The sequence below is a fragment of the Tachyglossus aculeatus genome, chromosome 3 (assembly GCF_015852505.1).
Source record: "Tachyglossus aculeatus isolate mTacAcu1 chromosome 3, mTacAcu1.pri, whole genome shotgun sequence".
Taxonomy (NCBI): domain Eukaryota; kingdom Metazoa; phylum Chordata; class Mammalia; order Monotremata; family Tachyglossidae; genus Tachyglossus; species Tachyglossus aculeatus.
This window is the reverse complement of record NC_052068.1, coordinates 5073198-5094964: the sequence shown is the minus strand read 5'-3', so window position 1 is coordinate 5094964 and position 21767 is coordinate 5073198. Positions and strand designations below refer to the sequence as shown.

Sequence of the window (21767 nt, the reverse complement as noted above, 5' to 3'; positions counted from 1 at the left end):
TACAAATATATACATATATACAGGTGCTGTGGGGAAGGGAAGGAGGTAAGATGGGGGGATGGAGAGGGGGACAAAGGGGAGAGGAAGGAAGGGGCTTACTGAGGCTTATTGAGCACTTACTGTGTGCAGAGCACTGTACTAAGCGCTTGGGAAGTACAATTGAACCGAATGTCAAAATTGAGCTTTTCCATTTAGGTTCGGGCCGGGAGAAAGAAACTCAGGATAGTCAGATTTCCGTTTAGGGGACTTGAGATGTGTCTTGTCTGACATTACCAGAAGTGACGATGTTGTTTTCAGCTGTCAAAGGAACCAGCCTCTGGGGACTCTGAAGCCACTCTTTGCTATTAACGAAATGCTGAGAGAAACAGAACACGTGCGGCAAGTCGAATGCCTCCCACCAAAAAGTGCCGGCATTCTCTCGTCTTCTACAATGTGAAGTCTTGGTGGAATGCTGTCTTGGGAAAACACCTTGGCTTTTTGAGAGAGCGGGCTCGTTCTGTAATATAGATTTCCTTTTTGGCCAACGGGGTGGGCCGGAGCCACTGAGAGTCGTACACGCGTTCAGCGTTGCGGACGTTAAAAAATAGAAGGAGAAAGGGGCAAGTTTCAAAGACTGTTCAAGTGTCCCTTTGTTGATTGTTTGCAATAATGATTTATCTCCCTCTTTCTATCTCTCTCTCTTTCTCTCTCTCCCCGTTTCTCTCTCTCTCTCTCTCTGTCTCTCTTTCAGCTATGTCCGGGCTGGTAGTTCCACCCATGTGAACCCACATTTGTTTACCTTCGTAGCACTGAGCATCAAAAGATGGGCTTCAGGGGTCAAGTTTAGTGTATTGAGACACGCTGAAAGAGTACCTTCAACACAAATCAGCAGCAATGGAAATGCTACACAAAAGACTTTGTTTAAAGATTTTATTTAAACTATTAAGAATCAAAATGCAAACAACCTACTTCTTCATGAACAATTCCATTTTATTGACTGAACTTTTCTCATATTTTCACATTTCTCAGTCCTGAAGAATAAGGGAAAAAAAAAAAGCGACGCCTATTTTGTATAAAGTTTCTGATTACGTCTTGGCTATGTCTCTAGTCCTTGCTATGTGTTGGGAGAAACTTTGTGGATGCACCATTTTGATTATCATGAAACACTGACGAAAAATGTCTCCGGATCATTTTTCTGTACTCATAATTAGATCACAATGGTTGTGTATCTCTATAATGTGAAATATTTTTTTGTGGTGAAAAAAGGGGGCCAAGAAGGTATGAGCCATCAAACTGCGGGGGGAGGGGGCAAAAAAAAAGAAAAAAGATGATTCTACGATTAGGAAAATTTGGGGGTCGGGTGGGGGGGGGAGGGTTTATCATTGCTTAACTTCATCTTAATGAAATGAAACTTTGTAACTTATTGTAGTTAGAAATTGTAACTTTGATATTGAATTCTCTTGCCTTCAAAAAGCACACTGACAGAGAAAAAGTTGCTACTGTCTGTTGATTAAAATATACTTCCACTGCTAGAGCTTCCTGTTAAGCAAGTGTAATCTGCGACATTTTTTCAACTTTTGCTAGCACTGTACACTATTGCATTCTTAGGCTACTGTGAAGTCTTTGTTTCTTGTACCAGAACAATATGTCCTTTTGACTTCTAGATCCTTCTTCCCTAATGTGTTTTGTATGTGGTTATAAAATTGTAGACTTTTGTGATTTTGCCAAAGTTGTAGCTAAATATTTATACACTTGTCTTGAATTTTTTTCAGATCCACTTAAATATTTAGAAAAGCGAGTTTTATTCCCCATGAACGCTGTGAGGAATAAAACGGCCTTCTCCATCGCGACAATTTCTTTCACATAAACAGTTGCAGTCATTACGGGGATTTATTTTGTAACATATCAATTATAAATATTGTATTTATCTTGAAATTTTTGTATATTGCTTTTCATCATTTTATGTTTTTCTCGTACGTATTGGTTTTGTCCTGGACTGGTATTGTAATGCCGAAAAGAGCATTAAAGCCAAGAACAATTGCCTTCATATGTTTCTTTGGAGTAGTGTCCTGACATTTCATTGTGTCTTTCAGAAACGTGCTCTTGTTTAGACTTTCCACTCATCTTTTTTTTTATTATTATTTTGAGGAAAAGTCAAAATCATTGTTTATTTTTGTATTCTTTTTAAGTTATCTGAACAAATAATTTTGAAAAAAAGAATTGTCTGTTGTATAGTCTGAACAAAACCGTGCCACACGGCCGTAACGGTGATGAGTTGATGATGTGCATGTGACGACGTCATAAAAAGATCCTTCGATTTGTGGCGGCAGTCTTCCTCGGTTTCCTTTTTTTTTTTTTAAACTTTTTTTCTGTAGAATGTACCAAGTCATCCTTAGCCACAGCCCCCGACTTTGCCACATAGCTGATCTGTGTTTACTGGAAAAATTCAAAGGCCTGAAAAGTTGAAAATAAAATTTACGACTGACGTTTGAATTAAAACTGTTTGCCACATTAACTTCTCTGATGCCTTAAAAGTGGTCTTCTCTGAAGAACTCTTGTGCTGTTTTTCTCACAGGCTCTATACCCCAATCGTTCATCACTTTTTCCTTTGGGTGATTGAAGGCGTCCCAGCACAAGCACAAACTTGATGTCCCCCGCGTTCTTACTCCTTTTTAAGGACATCCCTGCTGCACACGCTGCATTCCTTGCAACCCTGCACTGTTTCAAATAAAAGGTTTCAGAGGAAATCCAAATCATGCCTAATTTTTCTATTTTTTGGAACAGAACATTTTTGTAGTAAGACCCAGCAGCAATGACTGTATACTTTTAAAACTGGGATGACCTCTTTCATATTGTGCCTCTTAGTGCCAAATCCAGAGGGAAACAGATGGGATCTTTTTCTTTTTCTTTCTTTCCCTTCCTTTTCTTCCTTCTTTCCCGTCCTTTTCTTCCTTCCTTCCCTCCCTCCCTCCCTCCCTCCCTCCCTCCCTCCCTCCTTCCTTCCTTCCCTCCCTCCCTCCTTCCCTCCTTCCTTCCCTCCCTCCCTCCTTTCTTCCTTCCTTCCTTCCTTCTTTCCTTCCTTCCTTCCTTCCTTCCTTCTTTCCTTCCTTCCTCCCTTCCTCCCTTCCTCCCTTCCTCCCTTCCTTTCTTCCCTCTATCCTTCCTTTTTCCTTCATTCCTTCCTCTCTTTCTTTTCTTCTCTTTTCTTTGCATTAGATGGTTTGCAAGTGCAGCACAGCAAACACTTTGCAAACTGCAGCAGAAGTCAAACTTAAAACAAAAAGGAGGGACATTTTTCTTCCTGGGCAAAATTCACATTTTAGTAAAGTGTTCATTAAAGTGAATTTTCAAAAAAGAACAAAACAGTGTATCACAAATGATAAATGTGTTGAGCATTTATTTATTTTGTGATAGCTAGTAAGGCTTAGCTAAGTGGAAAAGCCTGAGAAGTCACTTTGGAACTGACTTGCCTCGGTTTTATTTTGTAAAGTAAGGTTTCGATCAGAAAAAAGAGGTCATGTGTACATGTTAAGAAAGTGTGTCAGTTTCTTCATACCTGCAATCTGTTTTTGTTTTAGATTAATTAGTCAATGCACTCATTGCTTCATTGTCTCCAAACTGAACGCTTCACTAAATGGTAGAGTTTACTGTTAAAGACGCTACAATAAGATTGTTTTATCTGTACATTTTTTCAGATATTTAACTGTATAAAAAATGTTCATTTTACACAATATTTAATTAAAGTATTTCTTGTCTGTGAATTTCACTTTCAGTAATTTTATCTGGTTTTATTTTCATTATTAAAATGACTGACAAATCACGAGGAAGAGAAGCTACACCGGGGGCTCTCATTTATCGGGTCAGAACCGTGTCTCGGGTTGGGAAAATAGGCTTTCCCCAAAGACGTCATGCGGCAGACCCTCCAACACTCGCCTTCTCTCCCATCCGTGGGCAAGGCACAGATACTTGCTCCTTCAGTTTCCTCTCCCAAGATGCCTTAGTTGCGTGTGCTCTTCACACCTGGATGCAGGTGGTTGAGGAAAAGAATCATTCCCGTGGGCCTCTAGTATGTAACATAGGAAACGTTGCTCTTGGAAACTCCCAGCATGCCAATTAGAGAAGCAGCACGGTGTCATGGACAGTGCCCAGGCCTGGGTATCAGAAGGTCATGGGTTCTAATTCCGGCTGGGGGACCTTGGGAGAGTCGCTTCACTTCTCTGAGCCTCAGTTACCTCATCTGTAAAATGGGGATTAAGACTGTGAGCCCCACGTGGGGACAACCTGATCGCCTTGTATCCCCCCAGCACTAAGAACAGTGCTTGGCACATAGTAAGCACTTAACAAATGCCATCATTATTATCATTATTATTATTATTATTATTATTATTATTATTATTATTCTCTGGCCCTCAGTCCTCTCATCTGTAAAATGGGGATGAAGACTGTGAGGCCCAGGTGGGACAGGGACTGTGTCCAACCTGATTAACTTGATTAACCTGATTAACCACCCCAGTGCTTAGAACAGTGCTCAGCATGTAGTAAGTGTTTAACAAATGTCATAATTATTATCATTGTAATTAATGGAACGTTTGATGAATACTTGGAAATGGAGATGCTTGAAAACACACCAATCCACCCCCCCCCACTGCCCACACGCATGGTCATTTGTGCTTTGCAGTTTTCCACATTTTAGGAGCTGAACCTTGGTACTCCACGGTGCAGAAAGAGTTGCAGCCAAATAACCTTTCCATAATGGGAGAGAGGGGGGCATTTATGTTTGAAACGTACCAGTGTTATATAATGCTGTGAAGAAGTGAACTACAAGGAGGCAGATACAGAGTTGCTTTGAGAAAGCAGGTCATTGGGTAAAGAGGTCCATAAAAGCAGGCTTGGACTGTCTTTCCAGAAAGCTCCTTGAAATACAAAACAACAACTGAGCCGTGTATTTCAAACGTCTAGATCAATAGTAATTATATAACAAACCAAACTCGATGTCTCTGTTTCTCTGTTTGTGTACTGTCATCTGCATGAATCTGTAGTTAAATGTACTGAGCGTAATGAGATTGCCTGCAGTTCTGAGTTTATAATTTATCCACGGAGCCTTTAGCTTGTGCTGTTTTTTTTTTTTTTGGTGCTCACGATTCCGTTTCATTGAGGTATTTTCGTTTTATTTTATTTTTTTTTCATTTTTCACTGTATGAAAGATTGGGTTTAGCATGTTTTGGCTTGAAGCTCTATAATATGTACACAAAAGGATACCTAAATTAGTTCTCACAAATGGCATCTTAATTACTTGTTCCACTGAGCAAAAGGGAAACAATTATTCATGATATAAAAGAACTTGTGAATCCTTTTTTTCATCTTCCCCCCCCTTTACAATCTTTTCCACTTTGAGAATGCTTCTGTGTAGAAGTATTAGCTGATGCCTCTAGTTTCTGTGGGAGTAAGGATGTTTTTCCAGGATGAAAGTCCGTGTCCTATTCCCTGCTTATGTTCTTTTTAAGTTTTTTTTTTCTTTTTTTCTTTGATACAAAGGCATTGAATAATCTAAACGGTTAAACCCAACTGTCAGGACCTAGAAAACACAAAAGAAGAAATGTAAATTAAAAAGGACAGTCTTGGGAGGGCCATATCCTTCAACATCCCTTTAAGGACCTCCGACAATCACCCTGCATCAATCAATCCATCCATCGCATTTATTGAACGCTTACTGGGTGCAGAGCACTGAACTAAGCACTTGGGAGAGTACAATAGAACAGACTTGGTAGGGAACGTTACTTACCCCCAACGAGCTCACTGTCTACAGGGGGAGGCAGACAATAGAAATAAATAAATTATGGTGAATAAAGGGTGCAAATCAGAGTGACGCAGAAAGAAGTGGGAAACGAGGAAATGAGTCAGGGAAGGCCTCTTGGAGCAAATGTGCCTGAAGTGACAAAATTTGGTCCTGCTGGAAGAAACGATTTCATTTTTTGTGCTGCCAGTGGAAAGGAAGAACAGGAGTCGCTAAAAAGATATGCCAATGTTGGCTGGACAGCCTTTTAAAGTCTTTCAGCTTTTAAAGATTATTCAAAGCACTGTAATGCCTCATTTCATTGCATTAAACAGCCCTAGTTAATAAAGAATCAATATATTCAAAGGGCAAGGTTATCTTTTGTCTATAAGGGGTGGTGTCATTCTGAACCTTTTATAGTTCAAATGCTGAAAAAGACCTCATGAAATCCATACTCATCAAGTGGGTCAACTGGAGCAATAAAAAGGCTTTTGAAAGAATGGGAGTCTCCTTTAAAACAACTCTCAGTCTTATCTACCTCACATAGAAGCTCTAAATAATCAGTCAGAAAATGTCAATTTCTCATCAAGACAAGAGGCCCCAACGATAATTTTTTTCTTCTAGCGCATACATACAATTAAGCAGCAGTGATTTGTAGTTTATTATGTCTCCCACCAGCTCCGATCTGGCTCGAAATAGATGATCGGGGTGTTGATAACCAAAGCGATACCACGCCAGAGAACGATTTTTGAATGCGAGTCCTTGTCCTTCTTTACCTCCTCGAGCTGATCCCAGAATGCGATAACCACGCATCTGCCAGCTGACACCACATGTTGATCCAAACAATTAATGCAATGAATAAATAGCACAAAAGAGTTAGGATGCTTTATACTCTTTGAGACAAATCCCCGTTTTATCCTTCAAGGATTTCTTTTATGTTTGAATAAGGTTGCTTTTAATGAAATTTAAACTCATCAGAGGAAATCAAAAACCTCAAATCAGATTACAAATTGATTTTTTTGGTCACTTGCTATTTCCCAGTGTACTTGCCGTTAAGTTTCGCAGGGAAAAGTCAACGAGCCCGAGTCATGTGTGACGCTGTGCCAATGACTTTTGACAGGTTTCAGGCTAAGTAAAATAGCCCAGGTACTTTGTCATATGCACAGAATCGTTTTTAAATCAATGCGTCGATAGAGTTTCACGATGGAAAAAACAAACAGCCCATCCATTGTTTATTCCTATGCAAAGTCACAGGACAATAAAAGTAAATATTATCGAACCTGTCAACTCTATCAAAATGGAATCATTTCTTGAATGTCTCCTTGTCTTAATTTGTTAATATTTCCACGTTTTGAGTTTGGGGTTTGTTTCTATTCTAACCTAGGGTTAACAATAATAATAATGATAATAATAATTTTGATATTTGTTAAGCGCTTCCTATGTGGAAAGCACTGTTCTAAGCTCTGAGGAGGATACAAAGTGATCAGGTTGTCCCATTTGGGGCTCACAGTCCTAATCCCCATTTTACAGATGAGGAAACTGAGGCCCAGAGAAGTTAAGTGACTTGCCCAAAGTCACACAGCTGACAAGCGGCGGAGCTGGGATGTGAACTCATGACCTCTGACTCCCAAGCCCATGCTCTTTCCACTGAGCCATGCTGCTTCCCTTTCCCCTGTTGAGTTTCCGTGGCTCGGGACTGACTGAGGAAAAAAGACTCCTGGTTTCATTAGCCTGTTTCAGTACAGTTATCTTTTTCTAAAGGTATTTGTTAAGTGCTTACTATATGTCAGGCACTTTACTAAGCTCAGGGATAGATATGAGATAATCAGGTTAGACGCAATCCATGGGTCATATGGGGCTCACAGTCTTAATCTCCATTTTATAGATGAGTTAAGTGAGGCACAGGGAAGTGAAGTGACTTGCCCAAGGTCACACAGCAGACATGTGGCGGAGCTGGGATTAGAACCCAGGTCCTTCGGATCTCCAGGCCCGTGCTCTATCCGCTAGGCCACGCTGCTTCAATGTTGTCATTATTATTATTAGTTTAGTATTTGTTAAGCACTTACTGTGTGTCGGGTACTTTTCTAAGCACTGGGGTAGATATAATATCGTCGTCAGGCACAGATAATGAATTACAGATTTAATGTAGAATTATTATTATTGTTGTATTTGTTAAGCGCTTACTATGTGCCTAGCACTGTACTAAGGACTGTGGTAGATACAAGCTAATCAGGCCCCACATGGGTCAATCACAATTGCAGTAGGAGGGAAAGCAAGCATTATATCCCCATTTTCTAGAAAAGGTAATTGAGACACAGACAAATCAAGTGATTTGACTAAGGACACACAGCAGACAAGTGGCGGAACTGGGATTAAAACCCAGATCCCCTGACTCTTAGGCCCAATCTCTATCCACTACATCACACTGCTCCCTCCCAGTCTTAATCCCCATTTTACAGATGAGGTAACTGAGGCTCAGAGAAGTGAAGGGACTTCTAGCCCGAGGTCACACAGCAGACAAGTGGCGCAGCTGGGATTGGAACCCACTTGCTGCTTCTCTTCTTCTTCTGGTCATTACCACTTTAAGGAAGCAGTTGAAATATGGCCATTGTGGAATGAGATTTCCATTTAATGATTTCACCAGGGCAGCAGAATGATTCCTACTTAATGAAAGTATCTTTAAACAATTCTTTGTGTCCCATTTTGCCGTTATTGAATACTCTAAATGGACTTTAGAAAATGATCGTGAACTTTGGGTCGAGGGAGTGTTGAATCGGAGAAAAGTCCAGGCAGATTTAAATTCCTGAGAGATGGTCAAAAAACGCACCATTCATTCAATCGTATTTATTGAGTGCTTACTGCGTGCGGAACACTGTACTAAGCGCTTGGGAGAATACAACACAACAATAAACAGACACGACGAGCTCACATTCATTCATTCAATCGTATTTATTGAGCACTTACTGTGTGCGGAGCACTGTACTAAGAGCTTGGGAAGTACAAGTTGGCAACATATAGAGATGGTCCCTACCCAACAACGGGCACTGACTACAGTCATACGTAAAATAGGAAAATTGAAAAAAAAAAAGTTATGGCACACCCCCAAACCCAAACAACAAAACCGGATCACCCAAATTAATTTTGATAAAAGCTAGTAGTGATTCCCAAATGAGGAACGGGCATCTCAGACTGGTCTTTGCCAATTGTTCTCAGATACCCGGGCCTCTTTCCTATTCCTAAGAGTGCTACAGAGGCAGATCTCAATCCCCCTGCACCCCATTTAACATTATGTGACAAATGCAAGACACATCTAAAGTGAGAAGCAGCATGGCTCAGTGGAAAGAGCCCAGGCTTTGGAGTCAGAGGTCATGGGTTCCGATCCCGGCTCCACCAATTGCCAGCTGTGTGGCTTTGGGCAAGTGACTTCATTTCTCTATGCCTCAGTTCCCTCATCTGTAAAATGGGAATGAAGACTGTGAGCCCCCCGTGGGACAATCTGATCACCTTGTAACCTCCCCAGTGCTTAAGACAGTGCTTTGCACATAGTAAGCGCTTAATAAATGCCATTATTATTATTATTATTACTTTCTATTTAAGGCATGGAAGGTTTCTTTCCTTTCTTAAATGAGAGTGGACATTCAGTCTACCACTAAACGTGTCTGAAAGGAGGAAGATAGTGTAATGAGGGAACATTTTCCGTTGAACACGGTTCTGAAATCTGTGGTCGGTCTGGATTTCAAATGGATTTTTTTAATGAACCCATCCCTTATCAAAATGGAGAATGGAATTGTTTTTAATCAAATGATGTTAATTTCATCAAGATGCCATGGATCAGCCTGCTGGAAACTGCCACTCATCTTTACCAGGGGACAGAATTGCAGGCCACACGTTTGAAAACAGAAACCTCAGTGAAGCAAAGACTGGCTCTGAACTGGTCAACTTGTATCGACCTCAGCACTTTGCACAGTGCTTGGCACTGAGTAACCATTGAATAAAGACCTCCAGCCTTATGCTGAGAAACATAGAAATACAGAGAAGCAGCGTGGCTTCGTGGAAAGAGCAGGGGCTTGGGAGTCAGAGGTCGTGGGTTCTAATCCTGGCTCGGCCACATGTCAGCTGCGGGACTATGAGCAATCATTTCACTTCTCTGGGCTTCAGTTACCTCATCTGTAAAATGGGGATTAAGACCATGAGCCCCATGTGGAACAACCTCATGACCTTGTATCTACCCCAGTGCTTAGAACAGTGCTTGGCTCATAGTAAGCGCTTAACAAATACCAACATTAATTAATTAATTAAACAGCAGAGTCTAGTGGAAAGAGTGAGAGCCTGGCAGTCAGCGGACCTGGGTTCTAATTCCGGTTCTGCCACTTGCTTGCTGTGTGACTTCGGATGAGTCCCTTAACTTCTCTGGGTTTCATTTTCCTCATCTGTGAAACATTCTTCCTTCTATTTAGATCATGAGCTCCATATGGGACAAAGATTGCATCCAACCTGACTGCCCGGGGTCCACTCCAGCTCTTAGGACAGTACTTGATACCTGGTAAGTGTTTAAAAAATACTATTACTGTTATTACCATCACAATTTGGGCATTGTGGAGGTAGGTACAACTCTATTGTATTGCCCTCTTCCAAGCTCTTAGTACAATGCTCAGCACACAGTAAGCAAATAATAATACTAACAATAATAGTAATAATAATAATGGCATTTGCTAAGCACTTACTTTGTGCCAGGCACTGTACAAAACGCTGGGGTGGATACAAGCAAATCCTGTTGGACACAGTTCCTGCCCCACGTGGGGCTCATAGTCTCAATCCCCATTTTTCAGATGAGGGAACTGAGGCACAGAGAAATGAAGTGACTGGCCCAAGGTCACACAGCAGACAAGTGGTGGAGCCGGGATTAGAACCCATGACCTTCTGACTCCCGGGCCCGTCCTCTATTCATTCTTTCATTAAATCATATTTATTGAGCGCTTACTGTGTGCAGAGCACTGTACTAAGCACTTGGGAAGTACAAGTCGGCAACCTAGAGAGATGGTCCCTACCCAACAATGGGCTCACAATCTAGAAGGGGGAGACAGACAACAAAACAAAACATGGAGATAGGTGTCAAAACCATCAGAAGAAATAGAATTATAGCTATATGCACATCATTAACAAAATAAATAGAGTAGTAACTATCTAAAGGTAAAATAAATGGAGTACTAAATCTGTACAAATATATACACATGCTGTGGGGAGGGGAAGGGAGGAGGAGAGGAAAAAGGGGGCTCAGTCTGGGAAGGCCTGCTGGAGGAGGTGAGCTTTCAGTAGGGCTTTGAAGGGAGGAAGAGAGCTAACTTGGCTGATGTGTGGAGCGAGGGCATCCCAGGCCAGGGGAAGGATGAGGGCTGGGGGTCAATGGCAGGACAGGTGAGAACAAGGCCCAGTGAGGAGGTTAGCATCTATTCACTATGTCATGCTGTTTCTCTCTCTCTGTACGTCTGTGGTGACCTGGGGATTGAGCAAGGATCTGGGAGCTGGAGGTCCCGAGTTCTAATTCCATCTCTGTCCCTCATCTGCCATATGACCGTGGGCAAGTCACTTAATTTCTCTATGCCTCAGTTCCCTCATCTGTAAAATGGGGATTAAAACTGTGAGTCCCACTTGGGACATGGACTGCGTCCCACCTGATTTTATCTCGTATCTGCTCCAGAGCTTAGTACAGAGCCTGGCACCTAGTAAGAGTTTAATAAATACCATTAGAACAAAAGGAGGAGTGTAAAAGAAAAAGAACAGAACGAGAAAAAGGGCAGGAAGGTTAGGTGGGGAAATGAGTGAAAAGTTTGGGGAGGAAAAGGAAAATGGAAAAATGGAATCCCGGGTTAAGGCTGGGGAATGGTGAAAGACACAGGGCTGGAGGTAGGGAGGGGGAAGGTGAAAATAAAGATGAAAGGCAAAATCGAAGGAGATGATAAAGAGATTTACACTGTTATCCTCGTGTGGGTCAGGAACAGTGTCCAACCAGATTATCTTTTATCTAAGCAGCATGGTGAAGTGGAGAGAGCCCGGACTTGGAAGTCAGAGGGACCTGGGTTCTAATCTTGGCTCTGCCACTTGTCTGCTGTGTGACCTTGGACAAGTCATTTCACTTCTCTGTGCCTCAGTTACCTCATCTGTAAAAGGGGGATTAAGACTGTGAGCCCCCCGTGGGACAACCTGATCACCTTGCAACCTCCCCAGCGCTTAGAACAGTGCTTTGCATATAGTAAGCGCTTAACTAATACCATTATTATTATTCTCTGGGCCTCAGTGACTTCATCTGGAAAATGAGGGTGGAGACTGTGAGCCTCATGTGGGACAGGACCTGCATCCAGCCCGATTTGCTTGTATCCACCCCAGTGTTCAGTACAGTGCCTGGTACATAGTAAGTGCTTAAACAAATGCCACAGTTGTTATGATTGTTACTACCTCAGAGAATAAGCACTTAGATGCTGTAAAAAAAAAAGAGAGGGATGTTGATGATGTGGATGAAAAGGATGAAGACTCTTGGAGAGAGTGGCCCTTTGGTAAATCCAAATCTTTCCAGGACTAATCTCTTCAGCCTCCTCTCAGGGTCGCACTTGGAGAGTTTCCAGTCCTCTACCAGTCTTGGTTATGGGAGGGAGAGGGAATCAGGGGCCTGTCCATTCCATTCCTAGTTTGGCCAGTGGCTAGCGAGCAGCAGGCCACCTGCTACAAGGCAAAACTTCCCCATGCTGGGCAGCAGCGGCAAGGGAGAAAGTAGAGAGCGGAGACACAAGTTGACTGCATGGAAAGCGTCAATGGTAAACATCTTCTGGGTTTTTACCAAGAAAACTATGGAACCACTACCAGAACGAGGGTAGATGGAGGTGGAGCATTCTGGGAGAGATGTGTCCGTGACATCACTAGACTGTGAGCCCACTGTTGGGTAGGGACTGTCTCTATATGTTGCCAATTTGTACTTCCCAAGCGCTTAGTACAGTGCTCTGCACATAGTAAGCGCTCAATAAATACGATTGATGATGATGATCGCTCTGGGTCAGGCATGACTCAACAGCATAAGACAAGACAAGCCCGCTTCAGCCAACCCTAGCAATGACTCAAGACTGTAAGCTCATTTTGGGCAGGAGACGTATCTCCCAACTCTGCTCTACTGACCTCTCCCAAGCTTAGTACAGTGCTCTGCACATAGTAAGCGCTCAATAAATATGAGTGGTTGAATGATTAACTTGATTCCCATACTGAGCCCCCTCCTTCCTCTCCCCCTCCTCCCTCTCTCCATCCCCCCGGTCTTACCTCCTTCCCTTCCCCACAGCACCTGTATATATGTATATATGTTTGTACATATTTATTACTCTATTTATTTATTTATTTATTTTACTTGTACATATCTATTCTATTTATTTTATTTTGTTAATATGTTTGGCAACTTGTACTTCCCAAGAGCTTAGTACAGTGTTCTGCACACAGTAAGCGCTCAATAAATACGATTGATTGATTGAGTTTGTTCTCTGTCTCCCCCTTCTAGACTGTGAGCCCACTGTTGGGTAGAGACTGTCTCTATATGTTGCCAACTTGTACTTCCCAAGCGCTTAGTACAGTGCTCTGCACACAGTAAGCACTCAATAAATACGATTGATTGATTGATTGATTGATTCCACCCTGCTCGGCACACAAGTATGTTTACCACTCCATCAATTTATTCTGAACACTCTAAGTTGTAGATCCTTTTGTATTTGTCTCTGCCAGATGGAATGTCAGTTGCTTTTCATCACTGTGCTAAAGTGTGAAGTGGTTATTGTGTTCTCACCACTGTAGAGGATGCAAAGATAGTCAGGTTGGGCTTAGTCCCCATTCTACATGGACTCTAGGAGAGAGGAAAGATATTGCATCCCCATTTTAAAGATGAGTTAACTGAGGCACAGAGAAGTTAAGTGGCTTTGTTCAAGATCACCCAGCAGGTAAGTGGTAAAATCAGAATTAGAACGAAGTCCTCTGATACCCAGGCCAGTGCCCTTTCTAGGCCACACCACTACTTTCCCTTCTAATGTGTCACTGTGTTATTCTGGATTTCCCAAGCACCTAGTACAGCGTGTCACACTCAATAAATATTACTCAGGCTAACCACGTGGGACATTCAGAATATAACCAAGTGACATGTTGCCTACCCTTAGGAAATGAATCAGGGAAGGCTTACGATTGGAGTCACTTGGCTTATGATTGGAGTCATATTAGAGAAGCAGCATGGCTCAGTGGAAAGAACACGGGCTTTGGAGTCAGAGGTCATGGGTTTAAATCCCGGCTCTGTCAATTGTCAGTTGTGTGACTTTGGGCAAGTCACTTGACTTCTCTGTGCCTCAGTTACCTCATCTGCAAAATGGGGATTAAGACTGTGAGCCCCCCATGGGACAACCTGATCTCCTTGTAACCTCCCCAGCACTTAGAACACTGCTTTGCACATAGTAAGCTCTTAATAAATGCCATTATTATCATTATTATTACTAGGACACACTGCTACTTTCCCTTCTAATGTGTCACTCTGTAATTCCGGATTTCCGAAGCACTAGTACAGTGTGTCGCATTCAGTTAATATTACTCAGGCTAACTGCATGGGAAGCTCAGAAGCTTGGTTAAGTGACACGTTGTCTTCTCTTAGAAAATGAATCAGGGAAGGCTTCTTGAACAGGTGGGATTTTTTTTTTAAGGAGGGTTTTGAACCTGGGGAAAGCAGGGGTCTGATGTGGGGAGGGAGGGAGTTCCAAGGGGAGGGAAAAACACAAGTGAGGGGACAGAGAGGAGAGGCCTTCCTTGGCTAAGCCCATGTTTCTTCTTCTCCCACTCCCTTCTGTGTCATTCTGACTTGCTCTCTTTATTCACCCCGACTCCCAGCCCCACACAACTTTCATTTCATTTATTTATTTCTACCAATGTCTGTCTCCCCTTCTAGACTATAAACTCGCTGTGGGCAGGGAATGTATCTGTTTATCGTCCAATTGTTCTCTCTGAAGTGCTCAGTGCACTGCTCTGCGCCCAGTAAGCGCTCAATAAATACAGTTGGCTGACATAAATACAGTTAGACTGGCTAAGTTCACTGTGGGAAGGGGACAGTTCTACCAACTCTGTTATCAATCAATCAATCATATTTATTGAGCGCTTACTGTGTGCAGAGCACTGTACTAAGCGCTTGGGAAGTACAAGTTGGCAACATACAGAGACAGTCCCTACCCAACAGTGGGCTTATTATCGTTTACAGTGCTCTGCAGTCCCCCTCTCTCCCCTTCGTCCCCCTCTCCATCCCCCTGTCTTACCTCCTTCCCTTCCCCACAGCACCTGTATATATGTATATATGTTTGTACATATTTATTACTCTATTTATTTATTTTACTTGTACATATCTATTCTATTTATTTAATTTTGTTAGTATGTTTGGTTTTGTTCTCTGTCTCCCCCTTCTAGACTGTGAGCCCACTGTTGGGTAGGGACTGTCTCTATATGATGCCAACTTGTACTTCCCAAGCACTTAGTACAGTGCTCTGCACACAGTAAGCGCTCAGTAAATACGATTGATTGATTGATTGATTAGGTGCTCAAAAAACCTGATTGATGGATTGGCTGAGAGTTGAGAGGGTGGTAAGGCTAGAAGGTTGGTTTGAGAGGAGCGAAGACAGCGGGATGGGACACAGCAGGAGAAGACCAGAAATTGCAGCACAGCAAAGTGGATAGAGCATGGGCCTGAGGGTCAGAATATCATGGCTTAGAGAAGCAGCGTGGCTCAGTGGAAAGAGCCCAGGCTTTGGAGTCAGAGGTCATTGGTTCAAATCCCGGCTCTGCCAACTGTCAGCTGGGTGACTTTGGGCAAGTCTCTTAACTTTTCTAGACTGTGAGCCCACTGTTGGGTAGGGACTGTCTCTATATGTTGCCAGCTTGTACTTCCCAAGCACTTAGTACAGTGCTCTGCTCACAGTAAACGCTCAATAAATACGATTGATTGATTCTCTGGGCCTCAGTACCTCATCGGTAAAATGGGGATTAAAACTGTGAGCCCCACGTGGGACAACCTGATCAACTTGTATCCCCCCAGTGCTTAGAACAGTGCTTTGCACATAGTAAGCACTAAACAAATATCATCATTATTATGGCTTCTAATCCTGGCTCCACCGCTTGTCTGCTGTGTGACCTTGGGCAAGTCATTCACTTCTCTGTGCCTCTGTGACCTCATCTGTAAAATGGGATTAGAAATGAGCCCCAAGTGGGACAGGGACTGTGTCCAACCTGCTTTGCTTGTATCCACCCCAACACTTAGTGCCTGGAACACAGTAAGTGCTTAAAAGTACCGTAATTGTTATTATTGTTCTTAGTACTACTACTACTACTACTACTACTACTACTACTACTACTAGTAGTAGTAGTAGTAGTAGTAGTAGTAGTAGTAGTAGTAGTAATTCTCCAGGAGGGAAGACTGAAAGTGATGTGGAGAGAAAGCCCAAGAAATGGGAGAACTGGCTATGCAGAATGGGCGTAGGAGAGGGATCGGAAAGGACCTAAATAATAATAATAATAATAATAATAATAATAATAATAATAATGGCATTTGTTAAGCACTTACTATATGCCGGACACTGTACTGAGGGAAGGACACAGTTGCTTGTCCCATATGGGGCTCACAGTCTCAATCCCCATTTTACAGCCCAAAGTCATATAACAGACAAATGGCAGAGCCAAGATTAGAACCCGCGGCCTTCTTGGAAGATTAATCTGGGATCCCAGAGTCTGGTTTTACATTGATTTCTGATGCAGTGTGGGGCTCAGGGAATGGAACCACGGCCTCTTCATTGTGGGCTCCAACATCCACCTAGGATTTTTTTTTTATTGTCTGTCTCCCCAACTACACTGCAAGAACCTAGAGAGGAGGAATCGTGCCTGCTGATTCGATTATATTCTCCCAAGCACAGAGCTCTATTGGACTCTCCCAAGGCTCACTGCAGTGCTTGGCACACACCAAACGGCAATAATAATAATTATAATAGTGGTATTTGTTAAGCATTTATTGTGTGCTGAACACTTGTACTAAGCACTGTGAGCCCACTGTTGGGTAGGGACTGTCTCTATATGTTGCCAACTTGTACTTCCCAAGCGCTTAGTATAGTGCTCTGCACACAATAAGCACTCAATAAATGCGATTGATTGATTGATTGATTGGGTAGATACAAGATAATCAGGTTGGACACAGTCCCTGTCCCACATGGGGCTCACCAGGGTAAGTAGGAGAGGGTAGGAATTAATCCGCATTTTACAGATGAGGCACAGAGAAGAGAAGCGACCTGCCCAAAGTCACACAGCGGACAAGTGGATGAGCCGGGATTCGAACCCAGGTCCTCTGACTCCCAGGCCTGTGTTCTTTCACTAGGCTGTGTGGTTTCTCATAAACTGTAAACTCCTTGAGGGTAGGGATTATGTCTAGTAATTCTATTGCATTCTTCCGAGTGCTCAGTGCAGTGCTCTGCACACAGTAAGCACTCAGTCACTACTAGTCAGTTAATCTGTCATATTTATTGAGCACTTGCTGTGTGCAGAGCATTTATTCATTCATTCAATAGTATTGATTGAGTCCTTCCATGTGCGGAGCACTGTACTAAGCGCTTGCGAGAGTGCAATATAACAGAGTTGATAGACGTATTCCCTGCCCACAACGAGCTTCCAGTCTAGAGGATCGGCTCCTCGCCTTGGTGGGCCCTCAAAAGAAGTGGTCACTCTGCTCTGTCCTGCCAGATTGCTGACTGGCTCATCCAACACTGACAACGATGATAATACAGCTGCCCAGTTAGAAAGCGCTTTCTTCTTTGAAGTCCTTAACAATCTGATTTAATTAACTTGTTTGGGGGACCCATGGAGCAGAGCAAATAGAAGAGAAAGGTCTGATGGGACATTTATTGCTATGTTTTCTGGCCAGAAGATGAAGAGAGGTTTCCCTGGGCAGGGAGGAAAGCGAGTATATATGTATATATATGTTTGTACATATATATGTATATATGTTTGTACATATTTATTACTCTATTTATTTATTTATCTATTTATTTTACTTGTACATATCTTTTCTATTTATTTTATTTTGTTAGTATGTTTGGTTTTGTTCTCTGTCTCCCCCTTTTAGACTGTGAGCCCACTGTTGGGTAGGGACTGTCTCTCTATGTTGCCAATTTGTACTTCCCAAGCGCTTAGGACAGTGCTCTGCACATAGTAAGTGCTCAATGAATGCGATTGATGTTGATGATGATGATGATGAGAGGAAATTTCTCTCACCCAATAATAATGATAGTCATAATGATAATAATAATAACAATATTGCTGACCTCCCAGCCTCCTGTCTCTGCCCACTCCAGTCCATGCTTCACTCCGCGGCCCGGACCGTTTTTCTACAGAAACGTTCAGGACGTGTCACCCCCACCCTTCTCAAAAATCTCCAGTGGTTGCCTATCCACCTCCGTATCAAACAAAAACTCCTCACCATTGGCTTTAAAGCCATCCATCACCTCGCCCCCTCCAACCTCACCTCTACTCTCTCCTTCTCCAACCCAGCCAACACACTTCACTCCTCTGGTGCCACTCACCTTCTCACTGGGCCTCCATCTCACCTGTCTCACCTCCGACCCCTGGACCATGTCCTACCTCTGGCCTGGAATGCCCTCCCTCCTCAAATCCACTACACGATCCCATCCCTTCAAAGCCTTACGGAAGGCCCATCTCCTCCCAGGCTGAGCCCCACTTTCCCTCATCTCTCATTCCCTTCTGCGTCACCCTGACGTGCTTCCTTTGCTATTCCCCCATCTTCCCGCCCCACAGCACTTATGTCTAGATCTGTCATTTTATTTATTTCTATTGATGTCTGTCTCCCCTCCTCTAGACTGTGAGCTCAATGCCAGCAAGGACTGTCACTCTTTATTGCTGTACTGTACTTTCCCAAGCATTTAGAACAGTATGCACACAATAAGTGCTCAATAAATATGATTGAATGAATGAATGAACAAGAACAAGGCACAGTGAGCTTGGAGTGACTCTGACACAATAATAATAATGATAATAATTATGGTATTTGTTAAGCACTTACTGTGTGCCAGTCACTGTTCTAAGCGCTGGGGTAGATATACGTTAATCAGGCTGGACACAGTCCCTGTCCCCTTATGAGGCTCACAGTTTTCATCTCCATTTTACAGATGAGGGAACTGAGGCACAGAGAAGTGAGGTGACTTGCCCGAGGTCACACAGCAGACAAGTGGCAGAGCTAGGATTAGAACTCAGGTCCTTCCATCTCCCCAGCCCAGGCTTTATCCAATAGGCTATGCTGCTTCTCAAGGTCACAGGCTCGTAAGACAGGGAGAGTGATGGTGTTGTCTACAGTGATGAAAAAGACAAGGGGAGGACGGGGTTTGTTTGAAAGGAGGGTTTGTGTTTGGGGAATCATTGCATCCATCATTGCATCAAGAAGCATTGCAGCTCAGTGGAAAAAGCCCGGTCTCTGGAGTCAGAGGTCATGGGTTCAAATCCCGGCTCTGCCAATTGTCAGCTGGGTGACTTTGGGCAAGTCACTTAACTTCTCTGTGCCTCAGTTATCTCATCTGTAAAATGGGGATTAAGACTGTGAGTCCCCTGTGGGACAACCTGATCACCTTGTAACTTCCCCAGTGCTTAGAACAGTGCTTTGCACTTAGTAAGTGCTTAATTAATGCCATTATTATTATTATTATTATTATCCACCCCAACCCCACCTCATCAAGGTAACCCCCCAGAGACCAGCAACCTTCCAGATGGTCAATTTGGCTCTCTCCTCAGTGAGCCATTCATTCATTCATTCAGTAGGATTTATTGGGCGCTTACTGTGTGCAGAACACTGTTGATGAGGAGCACTGTAGAAATCAGAGGCAGAGCAAGACCAGACCTGGAGCTAAACGTCAATTTTGGAAAGGGAGGTTCGTTTCTAAGAGAGCACTAAATAGCATCACTGGAACTTTTCTTCTGCCTCTCCTTGCAAATACTGGTTTCAACTGAAAGCCAAAAGCTTACAAGTAATTCCCCTGGAAAAGCTACACGAATTTCTTTTTATACTTTTTGATAAACATCAGAACTACTTAAAGGTTCCCATGTCCTCCAGAACTTATAACCTTTTAAGCCGCCTCCATCGATACCGACTAACCACGACACAGATTGCAAAATACAAAGGCGTGCGTTAGCTGAGGCAGAGATAGCAGCAGCGAAGCCGTCGATATTTTGCTTCCTGCAGTATCTGCAGTCTCACCTGTTCGCGTTTCGGGAGAAAGGAATCTGATTTGACAAATGCAGGGACGTTTACAGTCGACCTCCTATTTGATTAAAAGTCTTGTCTGACTCTGTCGCTTCTCCTTTGGGCTCCTATCTCCGATTCTTCGGAACATCAAGTCGATCTTTTGTGGGGGCAGCAGGGAAGGGCCTTCTTGTGAAGAACCATCATGGCCTAGTGGATACAGCACGGGCTTGAGAGTCAGTAGGTCATGAGTTCTAATCCTGACTCTGCCACTTGTCTGCTGTGTGGTCTTGGGTGAGTCATTTCACTTCTCTGGGCCTCAGTTGTCTCATCTGTAAAGTGAGAATTAAGACTGTGAGCCCTATGTGGGACAAGGACTATTTCCAACCCGATTTACTTGTATCCACCCCAGTGCTTAGTACAGTGCCTGGCACATAGTAATGACTTAGAAAATACTATTATTATTATTATTGTTCTGTCATTCATTCATTCAATCATATTTATTGAGCACTTACTGTGTGCAGAGCACTCTACTAAGCGCTTGGGAAGTACAAGTTGGCAACATATAGAGACGGTCCCTACCCAACAACAGGCTCACAGTCTAGAAGGGGGAGATAGACAACAAAACAAAACATGTAGACATGTCAGAACAAAAAGAACTAAAGCTATATGCACATCATTAACAAAATGAATAGAGTAGTAAATATGTACAAGTAAAATAAATCAAGTAATAAATCGGTACATATATATATATACAAGTACTGTGGGGATGGGGAGGAGGAGAGGAAAAAGGGGGTCATTCTTGCACTTGGATTTGCTCCCTCTTTTCACCCCCACACTCAACCCCACAGCACTTCTTTACAGATCCATAATTCATTTATTCATAATAATGCCAGTCTCCCCGTCTAGACTGTAAGCTCACTGTGGGCAGGGGACATGTCTACCAACTCTTTTGTAATGCCTTCTCTCAAGTGCTTTTCTAGAGTGCTCTGCACACAGTAAGCACTCGATAGACACGATTGATTGACTGATAAATCCAAGTGCAGGGATGATGTGGAAGGGAGAGGGAATAGGGAAAATGAGGGCTTATTTAGGTAAAGCTTCTTGGAGGAGATGAGCTTTTAAGAAGGCAGATATGATTTAAACTGAGGCATACCTCTCTGTGCCTCAGTTTCCTCAGCAGCAAACTGTAGATTCAATATTTGTTCTCCCTCCTGCTTATACTATGGACCCCATGGGGGGCAGGGACTATGTCTGACCTGACTATTTCATATCTACACCACAGCTTAGTGTAGTGGTTGGCACATAGTAAGCACTTAGCCAGTACCACAATAAATAACAATTATTATCATTATCATTTTATTGTCTAAAATTCCACAACACTTCAGGTGTTTGTATGTTCATTCATTCATTCAATCATATTTATTGAGCACTTACTGGGTGCAGAACACTGTACTAAGCGCTTGGAAAGTACAATTTAGCAATAAAGAGAGACAATCCCTGCTTACATGGGCTTCCAGACCAGAAGGTATGGTATTTGTGGTATTTGTTAAGATCTTCCTATGTGTCAAGCACTGTTAATAATAATAATTGTGGTATTTGTGCTATTGTACTATATTGTACTATTTTCTATGCCAGGCTCTGTACTAAGCGCTCAGGTAGCTACAAGGTAATTTGGCTGGGTGTGGTCCCTGTCCCACATGGGGCTCACAGACTCTAAGCACTGGGGACATA

The 21767-nt window shown here is 42.9% G+C and overlaps 1 protein-coding gene across 1 annotated transcript in view; it reads left to right on the top strand.

Moving 5' to 3' along the window:
• Positions 1-1242, top strand: part of EBF3 (EBF transcription factor 3) — a 240657-nt gene extending 239415 nt beyond the window's left edge. Inside the window, exon 16 of the mRNA XM_038743679.1 lies at positions 731-1242. Coding sequence (XP_038599607.1) covers positions 731-762 — 32 coding nt within the window. The 3' untranslated portion in view covers positions 763-1242. The remainder of the gene's footprint in view (positions 1-730) is intronic.
• The last annotated feature ends 20525 nt before the right edge of the window (positions 1243-21767 follow it).